Source organism: Gavialis gangeticus, unplaced genomic scaffold, assembly GCF_001723915.1.
Source record: "Gavialis gangeticus isolate Ggan-Ray unplaced genomic scaffold, GavGan_comp1, whole genome shotgun sequence".
In the NCBI taxonomy this organism is placed as follows: Eukaryota; Metazoa; Chordata; order Crocodylia; family Gavialidae; genus Gavialis; species Gavialis gangeticus.
This window is the reverse complement of record NW_017729034.1, coordinates 55351523-55372568: the sequence shown is the minus strand read 5'-3', so window position 1 is coordinate 55372568 and position 21046 is coordinate 55351523. Positions and strand designations below refer to the sequence as shown.

General features: G+C 43.4%; 1 protein-coding gene across 1 annotated transcript in view; it reads left to right on the top strand.

The window, feature by feature from the left end:
• The window catches only part of DISC1 (disrupted in schizophrenia 1), a 483854-nt gene that overhangs the window by 209214 nt on the left and 253594 nt on the right, over positions 1-21046 (top strand). The window contains exon 9 of the mRNA XM_019527173.1: positions 4150-4338. Within this exon, the coding sequence (XP_019382718.1) occupies positions 4150-4338 (189 nt within the window). The remainder of the gene's footprint in view (positions 1-4149; positions 4339-21046) is intronic.

Genomic DNA, 21046 nt, shown 5'->3' with positions numbered 1-21046 from the left:
GCAGATGTAGTTAGGGATCTTCTGGAAGGGCTAGACATTTTTAAATCTGCAGGTCCAGATGCCCTCCACCCAAGGGTGTTGAGGGAGCTGGCAGGGGTCATCATGGAGCCCTTGGTCTGGCTGTACGAGCATTCATGGTCTTCTGGCCAGGTGCCAGGGGATTGGAAACTGGCAAATGTGGTCCCAGTTTTCAAGAAAGGGAGGACCCAAGTAACTATAGGCCTGTAAGCCTCACATCAGTGCTTGGGAAGATCTTGGAGAGAATCATCAAGGAGCACATCTGTGGGGGGCCAGCAGGGGAGATCATGCTCAAGAGCAATCAGCATGGGTTCATCAAAGGCAGGTCCTGCCTGACCAACCTGGTTGCCTTTTATGACCAGGTGACTAAATCCTTGGATGATAGTGTTGCCATGGACGTAGTCTTTCTAGAATTTAAGAAGGCCTTTGACACTGTCTCTCACCCCATCCTCATCAATAAATTAAGCGACTGTGGCATTGGTGCCTGCACAGTTGGATAGGTAAAAAATTGGCGATGGGGCGCACCCAGAGAGTAGTGGTGGATGGGTTGTACTCAGCCTGGTGAGACGTGAGCAGTGAGGTACCCCAGGGCTCTGTCCTCGGGCCCGCACTGTTTAACATCTTCATCAGTGACTTGGACGAGGGGATGGAAAGCACGCTGTCCAAGTTTGCTGACGACACTAAGATGGGGGGCGAGGTGGACACTCTTGACAGGAGAGAGAGGCTGCAAATAGATTTAGACAGACTACAAAAGTGGGCAGGTGAGAATAGGATGGGGTTCAATGTAGACAAAGGCAGGGTGCTGCACCTTGGGAGAAGGAATCCACAGCATACATACACGCTGGGGAGTTCCCTCATTATTGACTCCAAGATGAACATGAGCCGCCAATGCCAGACTGCAGCCAGCAAGGCCAGCCATTCCTTGTCATGCATCCAAAGATGCATCTCAAGCCAGTCCAGAGAGGTGATACTCCCCCTCTATATGACTTTGGTCAGGCCGCAGTTGGAGTACTGTGTCCAGTACTGGGGGCTGCACTTCAAGAGGGATGTGGCCAGCCCAGAGGGGGTTCAGAGGAGGGCCACCTGCTTGGTGAGAGGGCAGCAGGACAGGCCCTATGAGGAGAGACTGAGGGACCTGAACCTGTTCAGCCTCAGCAAGAGGAGGCTGAGGGGGGACCTGGTAGCTGCCTAAAAACTCATCAGGGGAGATCAACAGCAAATAGTTAGAGCCCTTTTCTTCCCAGCACCACCTGGGGTGACTAGAAACAATAGTAATAAGGAGAATAGGTTTAGGTTAGAGATCAGAAGGCAATGTTTTACAGTTAGGGTGGCCAAAATTTGGAACCAACTTCCCAGGGAAGTGGTCCTCGCCCCTACCTTGGGCAAATTCAAGAGGAGGTTGGATGATCACCTGTCTGGAGTCTTGTGAACCCAGCATTCATTCTTGCCTGTGGCAGGGGGTCAGGCTAGATGATCTGTTCAGGTCCCTCCTGACTCTAGCTACTATGAAACTATGTTATATCTGTCCAATGAAGCTGAAGTGGACCTAAACTTTTGTAAATTAAAACTGTTTTGTAAAGGTTTAATTTAGAGGGGATTAGCTCAGTTTTACTGATCTGGAAGCAGAGAAATAAAACAGTTATGTTGGGACACCTGGTGTATACTTGTGAGTGACAAATCCATGTACCAACTCTTTACAACAGGGGCAGGCAATTGTTTCAGGCAGAGAGCCGCTTAATGAGGTTTGGTGAGCTGTCAAGGGCTGCATGAGTAGCCTCACCCCTTGACAGGTGTCCCACTCCCTGACCATCATCTTGGGACCAGACGTCCCACCCTTAACCCTTGACCTTTGCCACCAGAAGTCTCTCCCCTTGCCCCCCAGAAGTACTCCTTTTGAGAGGGGGGAACCAGGAAAAAACAAATCACGCACTGAAAGTCAAACACCTACCATAACATATTTAAATTTTATTTTAAATATATTTTGACATGATTTGTGTTTGTGTACTGTATATAGCGACAATTGCATAATAAATCAAAAATAAATTCTTAGTCTTTTATATTGTGTGGTTGGGTATGGGTCTGTGTGGTGGGGTGTGGGGGTGTGTATGGTGGGGTGAGGGTGTGGGGGCATGTGGGGGAAGTTTGTGAGGGAGTGTGGCTCTGTGGGGGCATAGGGTATGTTGGGGGATTATGTGGTGTTTGTGGGGTGTGGGTGAGTGACTATGGAACACACTTCTGTAGTCAACACAGGCCACACTGGGGGTGGAGGGGTGTATATGTGTGTCTGTCTGTTTGTCTGTGTGTATGGTTTGTGGAGTGTGAGGGAGGGTAGGAGAGGTGTAGGGACCCCCCACACACACACACACGCCCTCCATGGCACAGCAGAAGGTGAGGGTGTCGGTGCTTGGCTCTGGCCAGTGCTGCACATTACAGTGACGAGCATAGCCCCTACCAGGCTGTTTGTTTCCCCAGCAGTCCCCACACTTGTGGGACACAGGAGAGAAGCCTCAGGTGCTGGAGCTAGTGGCTTTCCCTGCCCCAGCCCGCTCCAGTGTCTGTGGCTTCCCCCCGTGCCCTGTGAGTGAGGGGAGTGTCGGGGAAACAAATGACCCGGCGGGGGTGCGCTTCTTGCGGTGCTGGCCGGAGCCAGGAGCCAGGCACCAGTGCCGAGAAGAGTCTCTCTTCCTTCCCCCCCTTTTCCCTCCCCGTGCTGCTACTGCTGCCCCCCATTGCCTGCCAGGGCTGTGCCCCATAGAGGGGTATGGGAGGGATTTCCATACCCCTCCCCCCTCACACCCACATGCTGCCCGCCTGAGCTCCATGCTGTTGCTGCCCCCCAGGTGACGGCTCCGTGCTGAAGCCAGCCCCACACTCCATGCTCCTGCCCAGCTGCAGCCCTGCCCCTGCCCCCACTTCTCTACTCACTGCCTGGAGGGAGCGGGACACCGGGGAAACCTGCAGCAGCAGCTCCACCCCGTGTTAGCGGGGCCGGCCTTTCTGCCCACAAGGGTGGGGGTGAGGCATAATAGGATATCTTGGGGGTGGGTGTAGATGCCTTGCTCCCACCCTCGTGGGCAGAAGGACTGGGCAGGTCTCAATTCATTGCGGGGCGCCATGGACCGGATGAGAGTGCCTGGCGGGCCGGATGCAGCCCACATGCTATATTTTGCCCACCCCTGCTTCAAAATGATTTAAAGTTTTATGTCTATTAACAGCCTGAACCTGATGAAGCTGTGTCCATAATATAGGGATTGTGTTATTTCAACTCTGGTATATTTGTTTTCTAGTGTAGACAAGCCCTTACTATCTGAGCATTTCATTATTGTTGATGCATTCATCCTCACAGCACTTTGGTGTTGTTATCTTCATTGAATAAAGCTGAGATGCAGAGAGGTTAAATGTACATATCAAAATGACAGCAGCAGGCTAGCAGCTGAGCTGCGTGTTGAACTTAATGTGAGGACAATGTGATCTGGGAACATGAGGAATCCTGCATGGCTTCTATGCTCCACCTGTCACAGAGACAGAGGTGGAGATTTATGACTGCTGAGACTTTGTCCATGTGATCTCATTGTTTTCTTAATTACATATTTAATGTAACCAGCAAAGTGTGTGGTGTTTATAAAAAACCTTTATGAAATACTGTTTAGTGGTTTACCTTTGTTCAAAGAAAATGCGTTTTCAGTCTAAGAGATTGATAACATCCATTTAAAACATATTATGACTTGAAATACACTGCAAAACCTGGTGATGATCTGATAGATTGCAGTGTAATGACCCATGAATTACACAGTGTGAAATTTCTCTCAACTTTAATATTCAAATTAGATTTTCTCCACAAACATTTAAAAGGTTGTGATGCTATGTGTGTGCGAATGAGGCAAGATGAAGCATCATTTTGGATAACTTGTTTTAGTGGGTTATTGAGAGAGTTGCCTGTAATAAGATTCAGTAGAGGAGAAAAATTAAGACCAACTCAAAACTTTCCTGGCTTTCATTACTGCTGTTGAAGCTATTGTTTGGATGTTTAGTTGCTTAATTTCCCATGTTTTCTATGTAATCTACTGATGTTGCAATTGTTTGTTTCCTTCTCTTTTCCTGTCCACCCCTGCTCTCCAAATGCATCTGCAGGACGTAATTTCTGTACTGCTAAGGATCTTGCAGAAGAAATTAGATCATTAACATCTGAGAAAGAAGGGCTGGAGGGACTTCTCCAAGAGCTCTTGGTACTGAGTGCCAGAAATGTCCGAAAATTAGAGAGAATTAAAGAAGATCACAACAGACTGAAACAAGAACTGGAGCAGGGGGAGTCTGCCTTTGGTAAGCAGTTCACCAGCTGTCGCATGATTGAAGCCTTGCTTGTGCTCTGTTGTGGGTGATCCAGGATTCTGCTTGATTTGATGAACAGCCCTGTGAAATGTGACATGCAGAATGTACCACTTTTTAGGAGGGAAATTTTGGCAGGACCTTGATAAACAGTAGGTTGAACATGCTGTCAGGCTTTGTCTTGTCATTCATGAGTGACATTTTTTCTGGCTTTGTACACATTCAGTGCAGAATGCTTCCAGCATTTTTCTTAGCCCTGGTTTTCAAAAAGTCTCTCAGGCTGAAACCTACTTAATAATACTGGTTTATATGCATCTGCCTCATATACATGATACAATAACAACTTGTCTATAAACTTGTCCATTGCCTCTGTGGAAAATAGGGTTGCCCGCAGCAGTAGCAGCCCTTGCAAGGAGCCTTTAATGCCATTGAATGTTGAGTTCAGGTGTGCCTTGTGAAAGGATGTAATTCCCTGTCAGGCACAAGGTTTTGAAAACAAAGGTCTTTACTTAAAGATTAAGGAATTAAATGGTTTAGCCGTTAAAACTTGCATCTAAACATAAGCAACCATGTGACTTAACTATATTTCACAGCAGAAAAATGATATTTGACCAGTGATCATCTAAATGCAATTGACAGAGTTAGGAAGTAGCAATAAGTCTAGATGCAGTAGAACCTGCCATTCCCTCTTGAAGTTACCAGATAAAGTGGCTTTCTGGCTTGTTTAAACAAATACCTGAGCAGTATTTAATTGATTACAAATGTATGAGTACTGCATTTCCTGTAACATTAAAATGCAAACTGAGAGATGCAGTCTTGGGAAAGAGTTAGAGTTAGTGTCAAGGGTTTGAAACACTTTTTCCTACCTCAGAGTGTTTTTTGGGTAGGGGAAGAGGGATGAGTATTGCTCTCTTGGAAAACAATAGCTTGTGTTTCCTAGGTAACCAGTCAACCCAAGCTACCTTAAAACCAAAAGAGATAGATTGTGTAGGCCATTAAGAGTTGCTTTTAAAATTACATGAAAGAATGGAAAGAAGAATAGTCCTCTACAGTGCTAGATAGGCGTCCATTCTATTAGAAACAAGAAAAGATTCAGAAGAGGCATACAAATTTTTATTTGTGTCCCTTCAAAATGTATGTGCTATACTAAGGAAAGGTAATTCAAAAGTAGATGATGTAGCATGCTTCATTATTAGTTGGGTTTGCCAGTGGATTGAAGAGGTTCGTCACCTTCAAAGCTGTACATTTCAAATTACTACTTAGTCTAAGTTAACAAAAAGGAATTTCTTTAAATCATCATTTTCCCAATGGTACATACTGCAGCTGAGTTTGTATTCAGTACTCTTTTAGACTAATATCTATGTGAGTTTACTGAAGTACCAGAATTGGTAGCAGTTTAAAGATTGTTAGTTTCTTCCTCCTGTCCATCTTTTTTTTAATTATAGATATTTTGTTGATACCTACTGCATATTATAACTATAGTAGACTGAAAAAAATTGGCATCTTGTACCCTAGAGACTTTCTTTAAATAATTGTGATAGCTTATGAATAAATGCAGAAAGCTTTTTCCTGTGTGAAATAAAACTTTATAGAGCTAAAATTACTCAGAAGTACATAAAAAAAGGTTAATATTTTGTTTTCATTGTATCATCTATCCTATTTTCTTCTTTATGAGGTAGATTCTCCTTTAAGTCATGGACATTCAGCATGATTTAAATGTTAGGAAATTTAGTTGAAAACCAAACTTTCACTTTTACTGCTATAAATGTATTGTATTCTTTTAAACAAGTTTTAGGAACCAGTTGTCATTTCACCCAATACTTTTATGTTTGAAAAATAAAACAAAAGCAAGTGGAATGGGATTTTTACTACAGAATAATTTAAACTGCAGATGGCACATAACCATTGAGAAGGCTTTTTCTGTGATTGCTGGTTCTTTTTCCCCCTTCAATGTTGCGCTGTCTTTCCAATGGCAGTCTGATTGGTGATGAGGATGATTTTTTAGGATTGTTGTTGCAGTTAACTTTTAGCAACTGGCAGTTGAAATGAGTTGAATAACTGAATTTGGGCTGCATCAATACTCATCATGAAGTCTATTTTGTAGTAATGCTGGTTCAGAAAAACTGAGGGAGGAGAAGAGAACTCCCAGTGGAAATGCTGACTTTATAGTTTTATCAGGAAATGTAAATATCCCACTACTCACAGCTCTGACCCCCTTTCATGGTTAACAGGAATATTAAGAAAAGCATACATGGGAAATAGCGCTTAAGGCTAAATGCAAGTTTCTGAACAATGGCCTGGCAAGTGAAAGAGTATCTATATTATGCAAATGTGTATAATATCCTACTTATTGATTTGAGTTTAGAAAGCAGTAGCAGACTCTGTAAAGTGAGGTAGTACATGCATTATCATTATCCTTAGAAGGCCGCCTGTCATGATTTTAGCTACCTTTGATGTTAAATTATCTTCATTTGTTTAAAGAAAAAGTATAAGATGTTAATTTGTTTAAAAGTGAGGTAACAAATAAAACAAAAAGATGGAGAAATAAACCGGAATAATTTGATTTGGGTTTTCCAGGATCTGAAACAGAATACTTTTTTTTGTTAATTCCAGAATATTATTTTTCTTCATCTTTTCCTCTGTACATTCAGGTATCAGATGTCTCTGCAAACTTTTTTTTACTGCAGCGCTAGGTCAGAAAATAACTTGAGTGTTGTCCCAAACTCATCTACACATAGATGTCTCTAGCTGGAATTAGTTGTGCTTTCCATTTGAACTAGCTATTGTATCAGGGGCTTGGTTTGAAGTTAGAGTGCTGTGACACTTAAGACAAGGATTGGCCGCTCTCTGCTACTAATACAGATTGTTGCTGCTGAAACAATCACATTGCACAGAAAGCTGTATTTGTAGTATGACTGCTTTCACTCAAGCTTTGCTTGAGTGCTGTTCATTTGTGCTAACAGCTATGAAAACAAGCCCTCTGATGGCCCCTGAATACTTATGGCAGTTTTAATTACATTAGTAGTGGAGGAGATAATCTTTCACTATAGGCAGCAGATGCTTCAATTTTTGTTTCTACATAGATGATTAGATCAGTGGTGTGTCACTGGTTGCCTGATCCTCCCACTCTGGCTTTGTGCTTTTCTTCATATATATATAGATATATATATCTATATATATCTATATAGATACATATATCTATATATATATGTTTATATGATACTAAAATGATATTATAAACACAACTCATTTCTTAACAGACTTATGAATACAAAGCGCAAGCAGAAGCGGGTACAAGAAGAGATCACTATAGGAAAACTTTGTGGAAGTTGCAGGAATGGAGAAGAGAAGAGAGGAGAGCTTAAGCTACCGGAAAGGGAAAAGATTGTTCCAAAGATTTTATATTATATATAAAAGACCTACCGGAAAGGGAAAAGATTGTTCCAAAGATTTTATATTATATATAAAAGACCTCTCCTTTCTTCTCTTCTCCATTCCTGCAACTTCCACAAAGCTTTCCTATAGTGATCTCTTCCTGTACCCGCTTCTGCTTGCGCTTTGTATTCATAAGTCTGTTAAGAAATGGGTTGTGTGTATAACATCATTTTAGTAGCTTATAAACATTTGCGCTTCCTGAGAAATTTGAAACCCTAAAATACATTTATAAATGTGTGCGCACATGTGCGTGCACATACGTGCTTTGATTTTTTACTGCCTCTCATATAGAAATCGGTCAAATATTTTGTACTTTATTAATATTGTGGATTTCTCCCTGTAACTCCAATATAAGGAGGCAGACATCAAGGGAAGAGATTTAATCGCACAATAATAAGGGTTGGAATTTTAAATAGGACACATCATTAGCATGTTAATGAATTTTCTCACTTTGTGCCAGCTGCCCAAATAGAACAGATATTGCTGATGCAGTGGAAAAATCTGGCTTGGCTTTCTGAACTGTGAGCTGTCAGGGTTTTGTGGAAAGGAGTTGTTAAAAAATATGAAAGGCTTTTTAATCAAATGATCAAAAATGTTTGTGTTTTTTTCTTTGTATAATAGTAACATCAACTGATAACTTAGTAACTTTTATCTGAGGATCTCAAAGATCTTTACAAAGATGATCAAGAACAATTATTTCCATTTCGCTAATATGGAAGTCAAGGCTCAGAGGAGTAGAAACAGTTGGCTTAGGATCACATAAGGCAGGGGTCAGCAATCTATGGCCCACAGGTAAGGTCTAGCCACTGCAGACGTTTTATCCAGTTTGAAGAACCAGGGGGCTTCTATGGTATTTTGGCAGTGGGCAGTTTCACTTGCACAGTGGGCAGCACTGTGGGTGGGGAGGGTGATGGCAGCAGTGGTGATGGCATAAGTGAGTTGTAAGCAATTTGCACTCACAGCTAAGTTCCCTTTAAAGTGCCCCCATGCTCCAAAATGCCTAACATAAGGCTTGCTCCACATTGGCACCGCATTGTTCTGGAGGTGGCTGCCCAAAACATAAGTCCCACCTACTCACTCTGTATTCACCAAACCTGGAAATACAGAAATCTGGACACTCTGCTGACACCCCCTGCTGCCAGTCTTGAACCTTCTGTCTTGCGAGATCTCCAAAGTAGAGGCACCCTGGAGCATCCTCAGAATGGCATTTCTGGTTTTGGATGGTGCAGAGCTGGAGTGAGTGCGCAGCGCTTGTTTTCTGGCAGCAGCGTTGAGACCAAGCTGATGTAGACACCCCCCTATTGAGATAAAGGACAGAGTTGGGTATAGAATCCAGATTCCTGCCTCCCACTCTATTGTTCTGAGCAGACTAATGCTGCATAGATGCATTTTAGATTAATATAGGTACACAAGACTGGAAAGGGCTACCTGGGCCAACAAGTCCCAGTCCCCTTTTTTTGCAGACCATCATTTCCCCCAGGTATCCCAAAACTCACCACTTTAAGCCTTTCTTGAAAATTGCAAGGAACTCTACTGAACAGGCAGGAGCAATTAGTGACAGACAGGGGGGACAAGGCTGAGCTCTTCATTGAGGTTTTTTGCCTCAGTGTTTCTGAGTAAGGGTCAAGACAGGTCTCCTAATGGGTTCTTAGATGGGCATCAGATGGACACCAGCCTACCAACTGTTGATGCTGACTTGGTGCAGAGTCACTTGGATGGACTGGATGTATTTAAGTCAGCAGGCCCAGATGAGTTGCATCTGAGAGTACTGAAGGAATTGGTGGTGTCGTAGCAGAACCACTGGCACGGCTGTTTGAGCACTCGTGGTGCTTGGGTCAGGTCCCGGAGGACTGGAAAAGGGGCAATGTGGTCCCTGTCTTTAAGAAGGGGAGGAAGGAGGACCCCAGTAATTATAGGCCAGTTAGTCTCACCTCTATCCTTCGAAAAGTCTTTGAACAAGTTATTAAGGATCATAATTGTGTGAGGCCAGTGGGAAAAATAATGCAGCAGAACAACCAGGATGGATTCATAGCAGATAGATCATGCCTGACTAATCTGGTTTCTTTTTATGACCAGGCCACAAAACGCTTAGATGCAGAAGTAGAGGTAGATGTCATTTACTTGGATTTTAGAAAGGCCTTCGATACAGTATCTCATCCCATTCTCATAAATAAATTAAGAGGCTGTGACTTAGATGATTACACAGTCCAGTGGGTAGCAAGTTGGTTTGGAGGTCACACCCAGAGAGTGGTAGTGGACGGGTTGGTATTGACCTGGAAGGATGTGGGTAGTGGGGTCCCACAGGGCTCGGTTCTTGGCCCTGTACTCTTCAATGTCTTCATCAGTGACTTGGATGTGAGCATGAAGTGTACTCTGTCCAGGTTTATGGACGATACTAAATTGTGGGGTGAAGTGCACACTCTGGAGGGTAGGGAACGATTGCAGGCAGATGTGCACACATTAGAAAAGTGGGCAGTACACAATAGGATGCAGTACAACAAGGACAAGTGCAGAGTACTGCACCTAGGGTGCAAAAATATCCAGCACGCCTACTGGCTGGGAAGTCACCCTCACAGCAGCACAGAAGCAGAAGGGGATCTCAGAGTCATAGTGGACTCCAAGATGAACATGAGTTGTCAGTGTGTTGAAATCATCAGCAAAGCTAACCTCATTTTATCATGCATCAGCAGATGCATGACGAATAGAACCAAGGAGGTGATACTTCCCCTCTATGCAGCCCTGGTGAGGCCGCAGTTGGAGTACTGCATCCAGTTTTGGGCGCCACACTTTAAGAAGAATGTGGATAACTTCAGGAGGGTCCAGAGGACTGCCACTTGTATGGTTAAGGGGGTTTGCAGGCCAAGGCCTATGAGGAGAGACTAAGGGACTTGGATCTCTTCAGCCTCCACAAGAGAAGTCTGAGAGGTGACCTTGTGACCGCCTGCAAATTCGTCAGTGGGGCGCAGCAAGGAACTGGAGATACTCTGTTCACCAGGGTGCCTCTTGGGGTAACAAGGAACAATGGCCACAAACTGACAGATAGCAGATTTAGGCTAGACATCAGGGAAAACTTCACAGTAAGGGTGGCCAGAATTTGGAATGGGCTTCCAAGGGAGGTGGTGCTCTCCCCTACCTTGGGGGTCTTTAAGAGAAAGCTGGATAGGTAACTGGCTGGGGTTGCCTGACACCAGCACTCTTTCCTGCCCAGGGCAGGGAGTCAGACTCGATGATCTGTTGAGGTCCCTTCTGACCCTAACAACTATGAATCTATGATTCCATGAATATCCAAAACACCAAGAATACCCTATAACATATGCCACAGGCAAAAATTGGGGAGGTGACACAATTAGCAATACCCTGCCACTGTAACAGTAGGAAATGAAATCTGAGGACAGGAATGCACTGTTACACAGGAAGGCAAACAACTTTCTGCCACTCCTCTCCCTCCGAGTTCTTGCCAGTTTGACTCGGTGGAAAAAAAACATCTTGACCCCAAATGTGATGATTTGGTATGTCCCTGAGTGGAAGAGCAAGACTGTTCAGCCTGGAAAATGAGTCCTGCAAGTAGCAGCAGGTGCATCAGCTCATCCATCAACATCTTGCAGCCTTTGGCTGTGGCCACTGTCCCAGCATTGCAGATAGAAGTTGGGGAAAAACCCCCAAACCCCAACCGTGAAATCTCTGCCACAGATCTGTAGCATTTATGAGGGTAAACATTTTCTTCCTTGCCCCTACTGGCAATCACCACAAGCCCCAGAACATGAAATTACTAGGTGCCTTTCATACTGTCCCCTCTATTCCATAGTTTGGGGGTTGCAAATGCATAATTGTACCTATCACACGCAGTAGTTGTAGACCCAGAATTTTGTCCTGTCACACCATCCCCCTCACAAACTTTATCTGGTCTTAAAGTGATTCAGGTTCTTTGTCACCACTACTGGGCTTGAACCCCATTCTATACTGTTTTCCATAGCTAGTGTTGGCTATTTTATATTTTTGTCAGTCTTGGTTTTCAGCTTGTAAAGCTCTTCTCCCACCCCAATATTAGTCATATTTGCTGTCAGTCTACATATTGTTAAGCTAAATAGGTCGAGCTGCTTTAATCTTTTTTTCATAAGAAAGAGTCTCCATTCGCTTAACTATTTTAGTGGCTCTTTTTCAACCTGTTCCTGTTTAACTTAATCTTTTTTAAACACTGACAACCAGAATGCATACAGTTATATTAATGGCATCTTATCAGTGCCATATTCAATGGTATTGGTAACTTCTTGTCTCTGTTGAATATCCCATGCCTCCTGCATTCTTAGGATGCCATTAGCCTTTTTCACAGCCACCTTGCACCAGTGGCTCATGATCATCCTAAAATCAACCAATACGCTTTCTTTCCTCAGTTCTCTCCAATTTATGCATTTTGTCTTTTAGCCAAAACCCTTGTTGCAGGACCCCGTAAGTGTATGACTTTGCACTTCATATTTTTAAATTTCACTACATTCTAGTGTCCATTGCACACCATTATCTAAATCTTTCTGCATAATAATCCAGTCCTTGTCAGGATTGGCAACATTCCCCTCCCCTCCAGCTTAATACCATTTGCAAATTTCATGAGTTTATATGTAGTTCACTTTTAAGGATGCAAATAGAAAAGTTAAATAAGGTAAGTCCTAAGACTGATCTGTAAACAACACCATCAGTAGCTGCCCTCTGTTCAGATAACTAACTTAACAACACACTCTCCTTTAACTCCTTATCAATTTCATAATTGTAGCACTGTCAGCTATAGGTTCTGTAGGGCTATAGACCTTAGGATAATGGTTTTCTCTCATGCTTTACCAGGCAGAGGGACTTTATATTACCACGACACCCCTTCTAGTTATTAGAATCTCGCCCACCACAATTTTGATGTTTTAGTGAAAGAGGATGGACCCAAAAGAAAAAAAGGAAAAGAAAAAAACAAAACAAAAGCAGGAACAAAGTTCCACGCTGGCTTTGTAGCACAAAATGGTCCTCTACCATTCCCTACACCCTGGCCTTACCCCTCCTCAGCCCTGATATTTCTTTCAGGGCACACCAAGAAAAAAAGAAACAGTTTTTCGCCTTTTCTGGTGGCAGTGGTTTTGCTTCGATTGGTATTAGGTTGTCTGGGGTCACTCCGCTTCCTGCTGCTTTCTCTCGATCCTGCTTCCTTTCTCTATTCATCTCAATCTTCACAGACTTAACTTTGGTAAGCTTCCAGTTCATAGTGGGAGTCTGCCTCTCGTGTTGCCATCCCAGGCTCAGCTGCTTCAGGGTTCCTCTGATCCCTGTCTACCCTCTCTCTTGAACTGGTCTCTTGCCTCACTTTTGGCTGAGTGGTTCCAGGGAGGGAGTTCCCGTCTGGTCTGCATTTTCCAACATGGGCTCTTCCCTTGGCTGCCTCTCTCTGGGCCTGAAAATAGGCAGCGTGATGTGGCACAGACCAATCCGGAGCTGGCATTCACTCAGAAAGCAGGTTTTTCTGCCATTTGTGTTTCCTGCAGTCCTTGGATCTTTTAAGGTAAGTGCTGAAGAAGGGTTTTTTTTGTTGTTTTTTTTTTTTTACAGGGAACCCCCTTCCCCAGCTTCTCTCCTCCTTACACACTGATCTCTGTCCCCTGCAGTTTGACCAATATTTTCCCATGATTCATGGCATCAAAGTCTTTCTTGTTTTGTTTCAGCCATTGCATCTTCCTCTTATTTCTGTTCTTCCAAAAGAGTTTGTAACATTCATTGTCTGCATTCCACTTATGGCTACTATTCAGTTCTTTCCCTTATTCTTAGGATGTCTGGTTTTGCATTACACACCAGGAGTTCCAGATTCCTCCATTTTATTGCTGAGACTCTTTGCATTGGTGTACACACAGTTAACTTGTTTCTGTCTAAGCTTACCCAAGTTTCCTTTTGGAAAGTATGCATCTCTCTCCTTACCATTTACAGTTGTTGTTGACCTTTCACTTTTGGTCCAGTAGGGAGGGAAGCCTGGGAAATCCAGGTGCTGGCTGCAAGCCTGCAGCTGGCTTCCCCCAGCATTGTCCCCTCCTCCTTCCCAACCTTGGAGCTATTTTGAGAATGGGAGGGGGGAACGAGAGCAGAGGGAGTTTGTTCTAGGGGATCTCCAGCCCATGCTGGAGTTTGTTGTAGGGGTTCCCCACCCTCCAGTGTTGCTGAACAAATCCCAGACCAAACTCCCTTTGCTCCCTTTCCCCCCTCCCATTCTAAAAAGAGCTGGGAAGGAGGCAGACACAAGCTACGGCAGATGCTGTGTTTTGAAATGTCTTCAAGCAATGAGGGTTTAGATTTTCATGGGATCTGGGGCCTTTTAAAGTGCTTTGTAGCTGTGCACTCCTGTTTGGTTACAGCTGTAGAGCACTTTCAGGGGCCAGATCGGGTGAAAATTGTCACTTATGTCCTGCACTTTTGATTTCCCAGACTCAGTTCCCCATTCTTTTTGGGGCTGGCTGCTCTTCTCTTCTTTCATAGCATTCCAGTTTCAGATCCTGCCCATTTCTCCTCTTCATCTCTTAATACACTAAACAGATTCCTTGGTTCTATTTTGCCCCCATAAATCAGTGGCTTCTGTTGCTTTGCTCTCCAAATTACATGCCTCCTTGGGTTTCTGTCCCTTTCTGAAGATCTGCCCCTGTTGTGATCTTTCTTGGTAATTGTTTGCAGCTTCTCATTTTATGTGCAACCGCCCTTCTCCTTTCTTCCGTTACCTGCTGCACATCCTGTCTGAACTCCATCGCTGTCTTCAGTTTAATTTCTAGCCTTTTGATCTTCTTCTCCATGACCACCATTAAGTGAATTTTCATGAAGGTGTTGTTGGCAAGAGGGACTGATTCAAAGATAATATACATCCCACAACTTACACAGCTTGTCATCCACATTTCCTCTGTCGTGCTTGCAGAACTTCTCCATGGATGGCAGTGTTGCCATCCATTTTGTACTTTTTATGTTGTTAAAAAACGCTTAGAAGTAAAAAAAAAATAAAAAAATTACAAGACCTTTGCAGCAAAGTAAAAGAAAGAGAAGGAAAAAAGGAAACAATGGGGTGGGCAAAGGAAATAAAAACCTCACAGTCACTATGCAAACTCAAGCAGTGTTTAAAGTTAAGTAATGCTTAAGTCTTTATGTATATTTTTGTACTTTAAGTTGCAAGAATCTTTACTGTATAGTCAGGTTCTGACTGTATATTAGGGAGTCTGGCACTTACCCATGGACTTCCTCTTCAAGCTGAGGAGTTCTGTCATGATAAGAAAATATCTTATTTCCTGGCAGCAGCCCAAAACAGCCAAATCCTGTGCCAGAGAAGTGAAATTTAATTACTTTCCTACCAGCTAGACAACTTGCTGGGTTGCCCTTAAGAATCCTAGTAGCATTGATTGGCCTGTCTGAACAAAGCGTGGAAACGAAACCTGCCCTCTTGTCTCAGTTTCCATTTAATCACTACTCGTAGACAGATTTGGCTTTCTAGTTTGCCGAATTCTGCTCTTGTCTTTGCTTTGCCACTTCGTCAGGATGTCTTTGCTGAGTCACTTCAAATAAAATTCCCTAGCCCGAATGATTTTCTAGAGGACACACCATCCATGTGGCACTAAAATAAAACAGGCCCTTCGTGCACATGCCAAAGCAGTGTTTAACTCTTCGCATTATCCCTTGTTTGGCAGCTGATCCTGCCAGTTCTTGTTTATAAACTCCCATTGACCTCAACCAGAGCTTTATCTGAATAAGAGTTGCTGGTGTTCAGGCTTTAAGGCTCTTACCAGCCTACTTGCAGAGTAGCTGGGGCTTTCTGCAAATGAACAGCCTTATTTATCAAATAATAAAGTGAATGGAACAGATGGGCAGCTTAAGGAGTCCAGATTCAGAAATACAAGTACGAGCAATGTCTGTCATGCTCAATGATTTTTGCACTCATTTAACATACATATGCTGCCTGCTTACACAGGTAGTCTGCAAGGATTTGTCGTTTAATTAAAGGGAAATGTATATTTTTTAAGTACTCTCTTCCCCTCCCCTATTTTATGTTTGGGCCTGGGCGCTAAAAACTAAAATACAATGTTGTAAGATTATTTATGTATTAGATTTAGATCCTGCCCTATCCATATGTCTCAGAGTGGGTTACAGTAAACAAACAACCAACAGACGGGATTCCCCAAGCACCCCAAAACTTGAAACTCCAGCCCATCCCTGGCTCCCAGCCACTGCCTCCCTGCCCAGACTTCCACACAAGCAAAGCCTCCCACCAATCCCAACTGTTTCCCAACCACATCTCCCAATCACCACACATCAGGAACGATCAGTATAGTATAGTAGATCAGTATAGTATAGTAGATACTCATATAACTCAGATAACTCATATAATTTAATCTCTTAGCCCAAGCGGGGGCAACCTTTTTGGCAGGCATGCCACAAATTATCTCCACACCCTCCCTGAGTGCAACTCCGATCCTTTTCCCTTACCTAATCTGCTGCTCAGCTTTATGCCCTGCCCTGTGCTTTCTGACCAAATTGCTGCTCTCCTGTACTCCCTGCCTGATCTGACACTCTGCTTTCTGCTCCCTGCCCTATCTATGCTGTGTCTACCCCTTCTTCAGTCTGCTGCATGTCACAAAGAGGCTGCCTCAGCACTTGTGGCACCCATGCCACAGGCTGGGCACCCCTGCCTAGCCCTTGCAAAGATTAGGGTTTTAATTACGTAAAAGTAAAAATGTGTGTCAAAGAATGGGAAGAAAATCTTTTAATTTTTTTTTTACAGTTGGTATTCAATTCACTGTAGTCGCCCATTGAACAGGATTCAGTTAATTACTTTGTAACTTAATATTTTTGTGGATAGCAGAAAGCATTAATGAGTACTTAAAATAACAGTGGTTTTCACTGGTGACGTGTAGGGGGTGCACATGGGTGCACATGCACCTCCTGAGCTTGGCAGTGTACCCCCTGCAAAAAGTGCCGCCGACACTGTCAGCAGCACCTGTGGGCAGTTGCCTCTTGCCACCCACTCCCACCCTGCCACCACCAGCAGTGTCTTCAGGCAGTCCCTCATTGCCACTGGCCACTGCCACTGCTGCCAGTGGCGTCTGCGGGTGGTTGCTTCCCACCGGTCAGTGCTTACCACCTCCCCCCCGCCACCGACAGCACCACACCCACCTGCGGGAGCTCACCACTCACTGCTGCCAACAGCACTGCCACCTGCGGGAGCTTGCCATGCCCCCCCCCAGCCTCCAAGGACATGCGACATTCATGCTGGTTTTGCATATTTAAATATTTATGAAAAGTAGGCTTTCTGTGTCTCTTACATGTTCATATAACCTGATTTGATTTTACCTAACTGATGATGAATGGTTATGTCGAAATATGTTCATACTGTTTTTTTTTTTATTTGAAGTCATACTTTTTCCTACCTTGACAGTGTGTGGCAAACTCATATTTTATCAATTCTCCATATAAAAGTACATGTTACCATACTGGGAGTTCAGTTTTAATCAACTGATACTTTAAAAACATATCTCTCTGTATATAAATGAAATAGAAAATGAAGTTTTTTCATAGCTAATATTCTTACAATTTTAGATGTTTCTAAAAATGGTTCTAAAATTGCAGCAATTTTAATAGTTTAAAAGTCTGTTTGAAAAGATGCTTGTATCACATTCTGACAGAATTAACCCAAATTTGTTTGTATTGAGCTGGGTTTGATTCAGTAAGTTTGCAGTGTCTATACAATCTAGGTTCTCCATACTGTTTCCATATCTTATGTTTGAGTGACTAGCTAATGCTGAACTGAAAAGATGAACATTTTGATAGTATGTGTTTAAATAAACCATTTAAGAATGACCACGTAGTGCGTAACAGATAGGTTTCAGTGGGAAGGAAGCTATTCCCAGTCACATTTTGTGTCCACTTCTCATTAGTACAAGGTTATTCCATTCTATGACATCATAATATATATTACAAAAGGAATTATTTGTAATACTAGTTGTCATTCAAGACAGAGAGTGAATAGAGAGCTTTATGCTTTATCTCTTCAAGTGATTATCTTTTCAGCTTTGGGAAGTGCAATAAAACAAGTTCTGGCTAATCTTTGGTAATGAAAACCAAGTTGTAGAATATGGGGTTGGTGATTCAGTTGGTGGCATTCTTCATTCTGAACTGACATTTAGCCAGTTCTCTAATGTGATTGTAAGTAGTCTTCTGTGAGACAAAACACAAGCCCAAAGCCCATAACACTTTTTTAAAAGATCTCATAGCTTTCTTTGCCAGCTTAGAGGTGATTTTCAATTTTGGGGTGATATTAAGCATCTTGCATGTGTCATTTCACTAATAGTGGCATACTAATAGTGATTTTTGAAGTGATTCCTGTGTTTTAAGGGTTTGTAAAGCACTTGGAACTTTATGGAGGAATAGCACCATGTAAAATTTTGTTATGGAAATGTTGAAATGCAAGACTGATAAGGGAAAATGACCACTTCAATGTTAATAAAGTTTAAAGTAAAAGTTGTCACTCATCCCTTTTTCTGGCTGTTCCACCACAAAATATATATTGAAAAAAATGATATTTGGTTCAATGTCTGAGTTAAGTAGGAATGCCTAATCATAATACATTGCTAAGTTTTGTACCATGGAATTTGCTATGATGCATTTTAACTGTTTGTTGTAGGTTCAGTAAGTTAGGAAGGGCTTTATTTTTAAGTACTTTAAATCATTGCCTACAAGCTAAAATATGCTACTTTTATTCTAGACATTTTTAATATGAAATAAATGATTGGAAGATATATAGTAAACTTCATTGTTCCAAAAATATAATGTGTTAACTCCCTTGCAGTTGTGATTTGCATAATGACAAGGGTCATCTTAGTTTGTAATTGTTTAGTTATGTTTGTAAAATGCTTCATGATTATCAGAGTGAAATTAGGACTGTTTATGGAAATTTTAAAATTGCATTATTCTTTAGGCATTGCATTTGAAAGATTGTCTAAGTCTATCCCAACAATTGAAGTTGACCAATAAAAAATAGCACCCACAAAAATATTTGCCCCTCGTATTTCCTGGACCATCATGGCTACATCATTCCAATACTACCAACAAAGAGTAGCATATTTAGTCATTTCCAATTCTTGTTCTGCATAATTAGAAGCAAATATCCACAACACAGCATATATAAATATCTCGTAGCAAGTTGACATGATAGATAACATTTCTGTCAGATATTTTGAGGTTGATTCAAAGCCTACTTGCCTTCAATCCTATTGACTTCACTTAGGTTTCAGTAGGGCTCTTCTTTTGCCATTGCTTTTAGGTATGCTTCTACTCTATCTGTTTCTTCTGAGGTGTGTTTGTTCCCACATTTTTAGATTAGATTATCTATCTATTTAAATCTGTTTTTCCAATTTATACTGAAACTCTAAAGACTGCAGAACAGAGTAATAATTCCTTAGCAATTAGAGTGTTTATGAGGTAATAAAAATGTTATTGCAAAAGACAGAACTTGGTTAGCTCTCTTAAAGTAACAATCCTTGTCTTCTGAAAAGTGCCAGGATATCTTCAGTTACCACAGGTGGTCAGGACTTATCTCTGTGCTTTGCAACTTACAGGTTGACTGTGAATGTGTGAGCAAGATACCAGCCAGACAGAGATTTTTAAATAATGACAGGACTATCTTCATATCCCAGCCAAGCTCCTGTCTTTACTTATAACTCTGGTGACCATGAAATCTGGGACGCCGTTTCAAGTGAGGGCAGAGCAGCATGGTGTACTGGGCAGGTGGGCACCACTGCTGCTGTGCAGAAGCAAGGTGGGTGGACTGGAGTGGTGCCCAGCTCAGCCTGCCCCCTGCCTCCAGCCACTGTTTAGGAGGAGCTGAGCTGGGCATGTGTGGTAGGGGGTGGCACTTGCTCCAGTCCACCAGCCTTGCTCCTGCACAACAGCAGCAGTGCCTGCCTGTCCACCCACCTGGCACACCATGCCACTCTGCCTTCCTGCCAGACTGTGCCCTGCACTGCTGCCCATCTTCCTCTGCCTGAAGCAGCACTACTGACTTGGGGGGAAGGGTGGGGGTGCTGCCAAAATACAAGTTTGCCCAGGGTGCCATTTTCACTAAGGTCAGCTCTATTGCCACACACTCATATGCACTAGAGTCAGTAGAGAAAGAAGGGATCATGTTAGGTAGCTGATTCCAGGACTTTTGTTTCGATTTGCACCAACTGGCCAGGCCACCAGGATGGCCTATGAAATCTGGAACTGTCCCAGCCAAACCGGGATGTATGGTCACGCTGCCTATAACCTTTAGAAGACAAATATAGCATTGATATGAAGGGGGAAAAGTATTGGCTGTACAGACTACCAGCAGGACCTATGAAGCATGTAATTATCTGACACTTCCCACTTAGAAATTGAATGTCCATTCAACCCCCTGGACTTCTTCAGCCTCCGCAAGAGAAGGTTGAGAGGCGACCTTGTGGCTGTCTATAAATTCATCATGGGGGCACAGAAGGGAATTGGTGAGGCTCTGCTCACCAAGATGCCCCTGGGGGGTCACAAGAAATAATGCCCATAAGCTAGCAGAGAGCAGATTTAGACTGGACATTAGAAGGAACTTCTTCACAGTTAGTGGCCAAAATCTGGAATGGGCTCCCAAGGGAGGTAGTGCTCTCTCCTCCTCTGGGGGTCGTCAAGAGGAGGTTGGATGGGAATCTGGCTGGGGTCATCTGAACCCAGCACTCTTTCCTGCCTATGCAGGGGGTTGGACTCGATGATCTATTGAGGTCCCTTCTGACCCTAACATCTATGAATCTGTAAATAGGGGGTGGATACCAATACTTGAATCTGTATATCATGTGCATCTATCCTATCATATTGTACTTTCTAACATTGTCAAGTTCCATCCTGAAACAGATGGAAGTTCCTTCCTCTCAGTACATAAGAACATAAGGACTGCCATTTACTGGGTCAGACCATGTGGCGGGTGCAGAGATCCCACCTCAGGAACACAGCTGGGTATTCGTATCCCTCCGCTGTTTCCACCACATGAGGCGGGCCAGTAGGGGGTGCTCCTGCGTTGAGCCACCCACCTCCCTGCGCCCGACCACCTTCCAGGCTCCGAGTGCCTCCCTAGGGGCACCTTATGTCCGGCCGACCCCTCTCCCGGAGCACACTCGCTAGTCTGGGGGTAACGTGCCGCCACCACCCCAAGAATGGACTGTCTCGCGGCCCTGTGTCCTTGGGGTAACACAGGCCTAAAGTCCCACGGGTACTC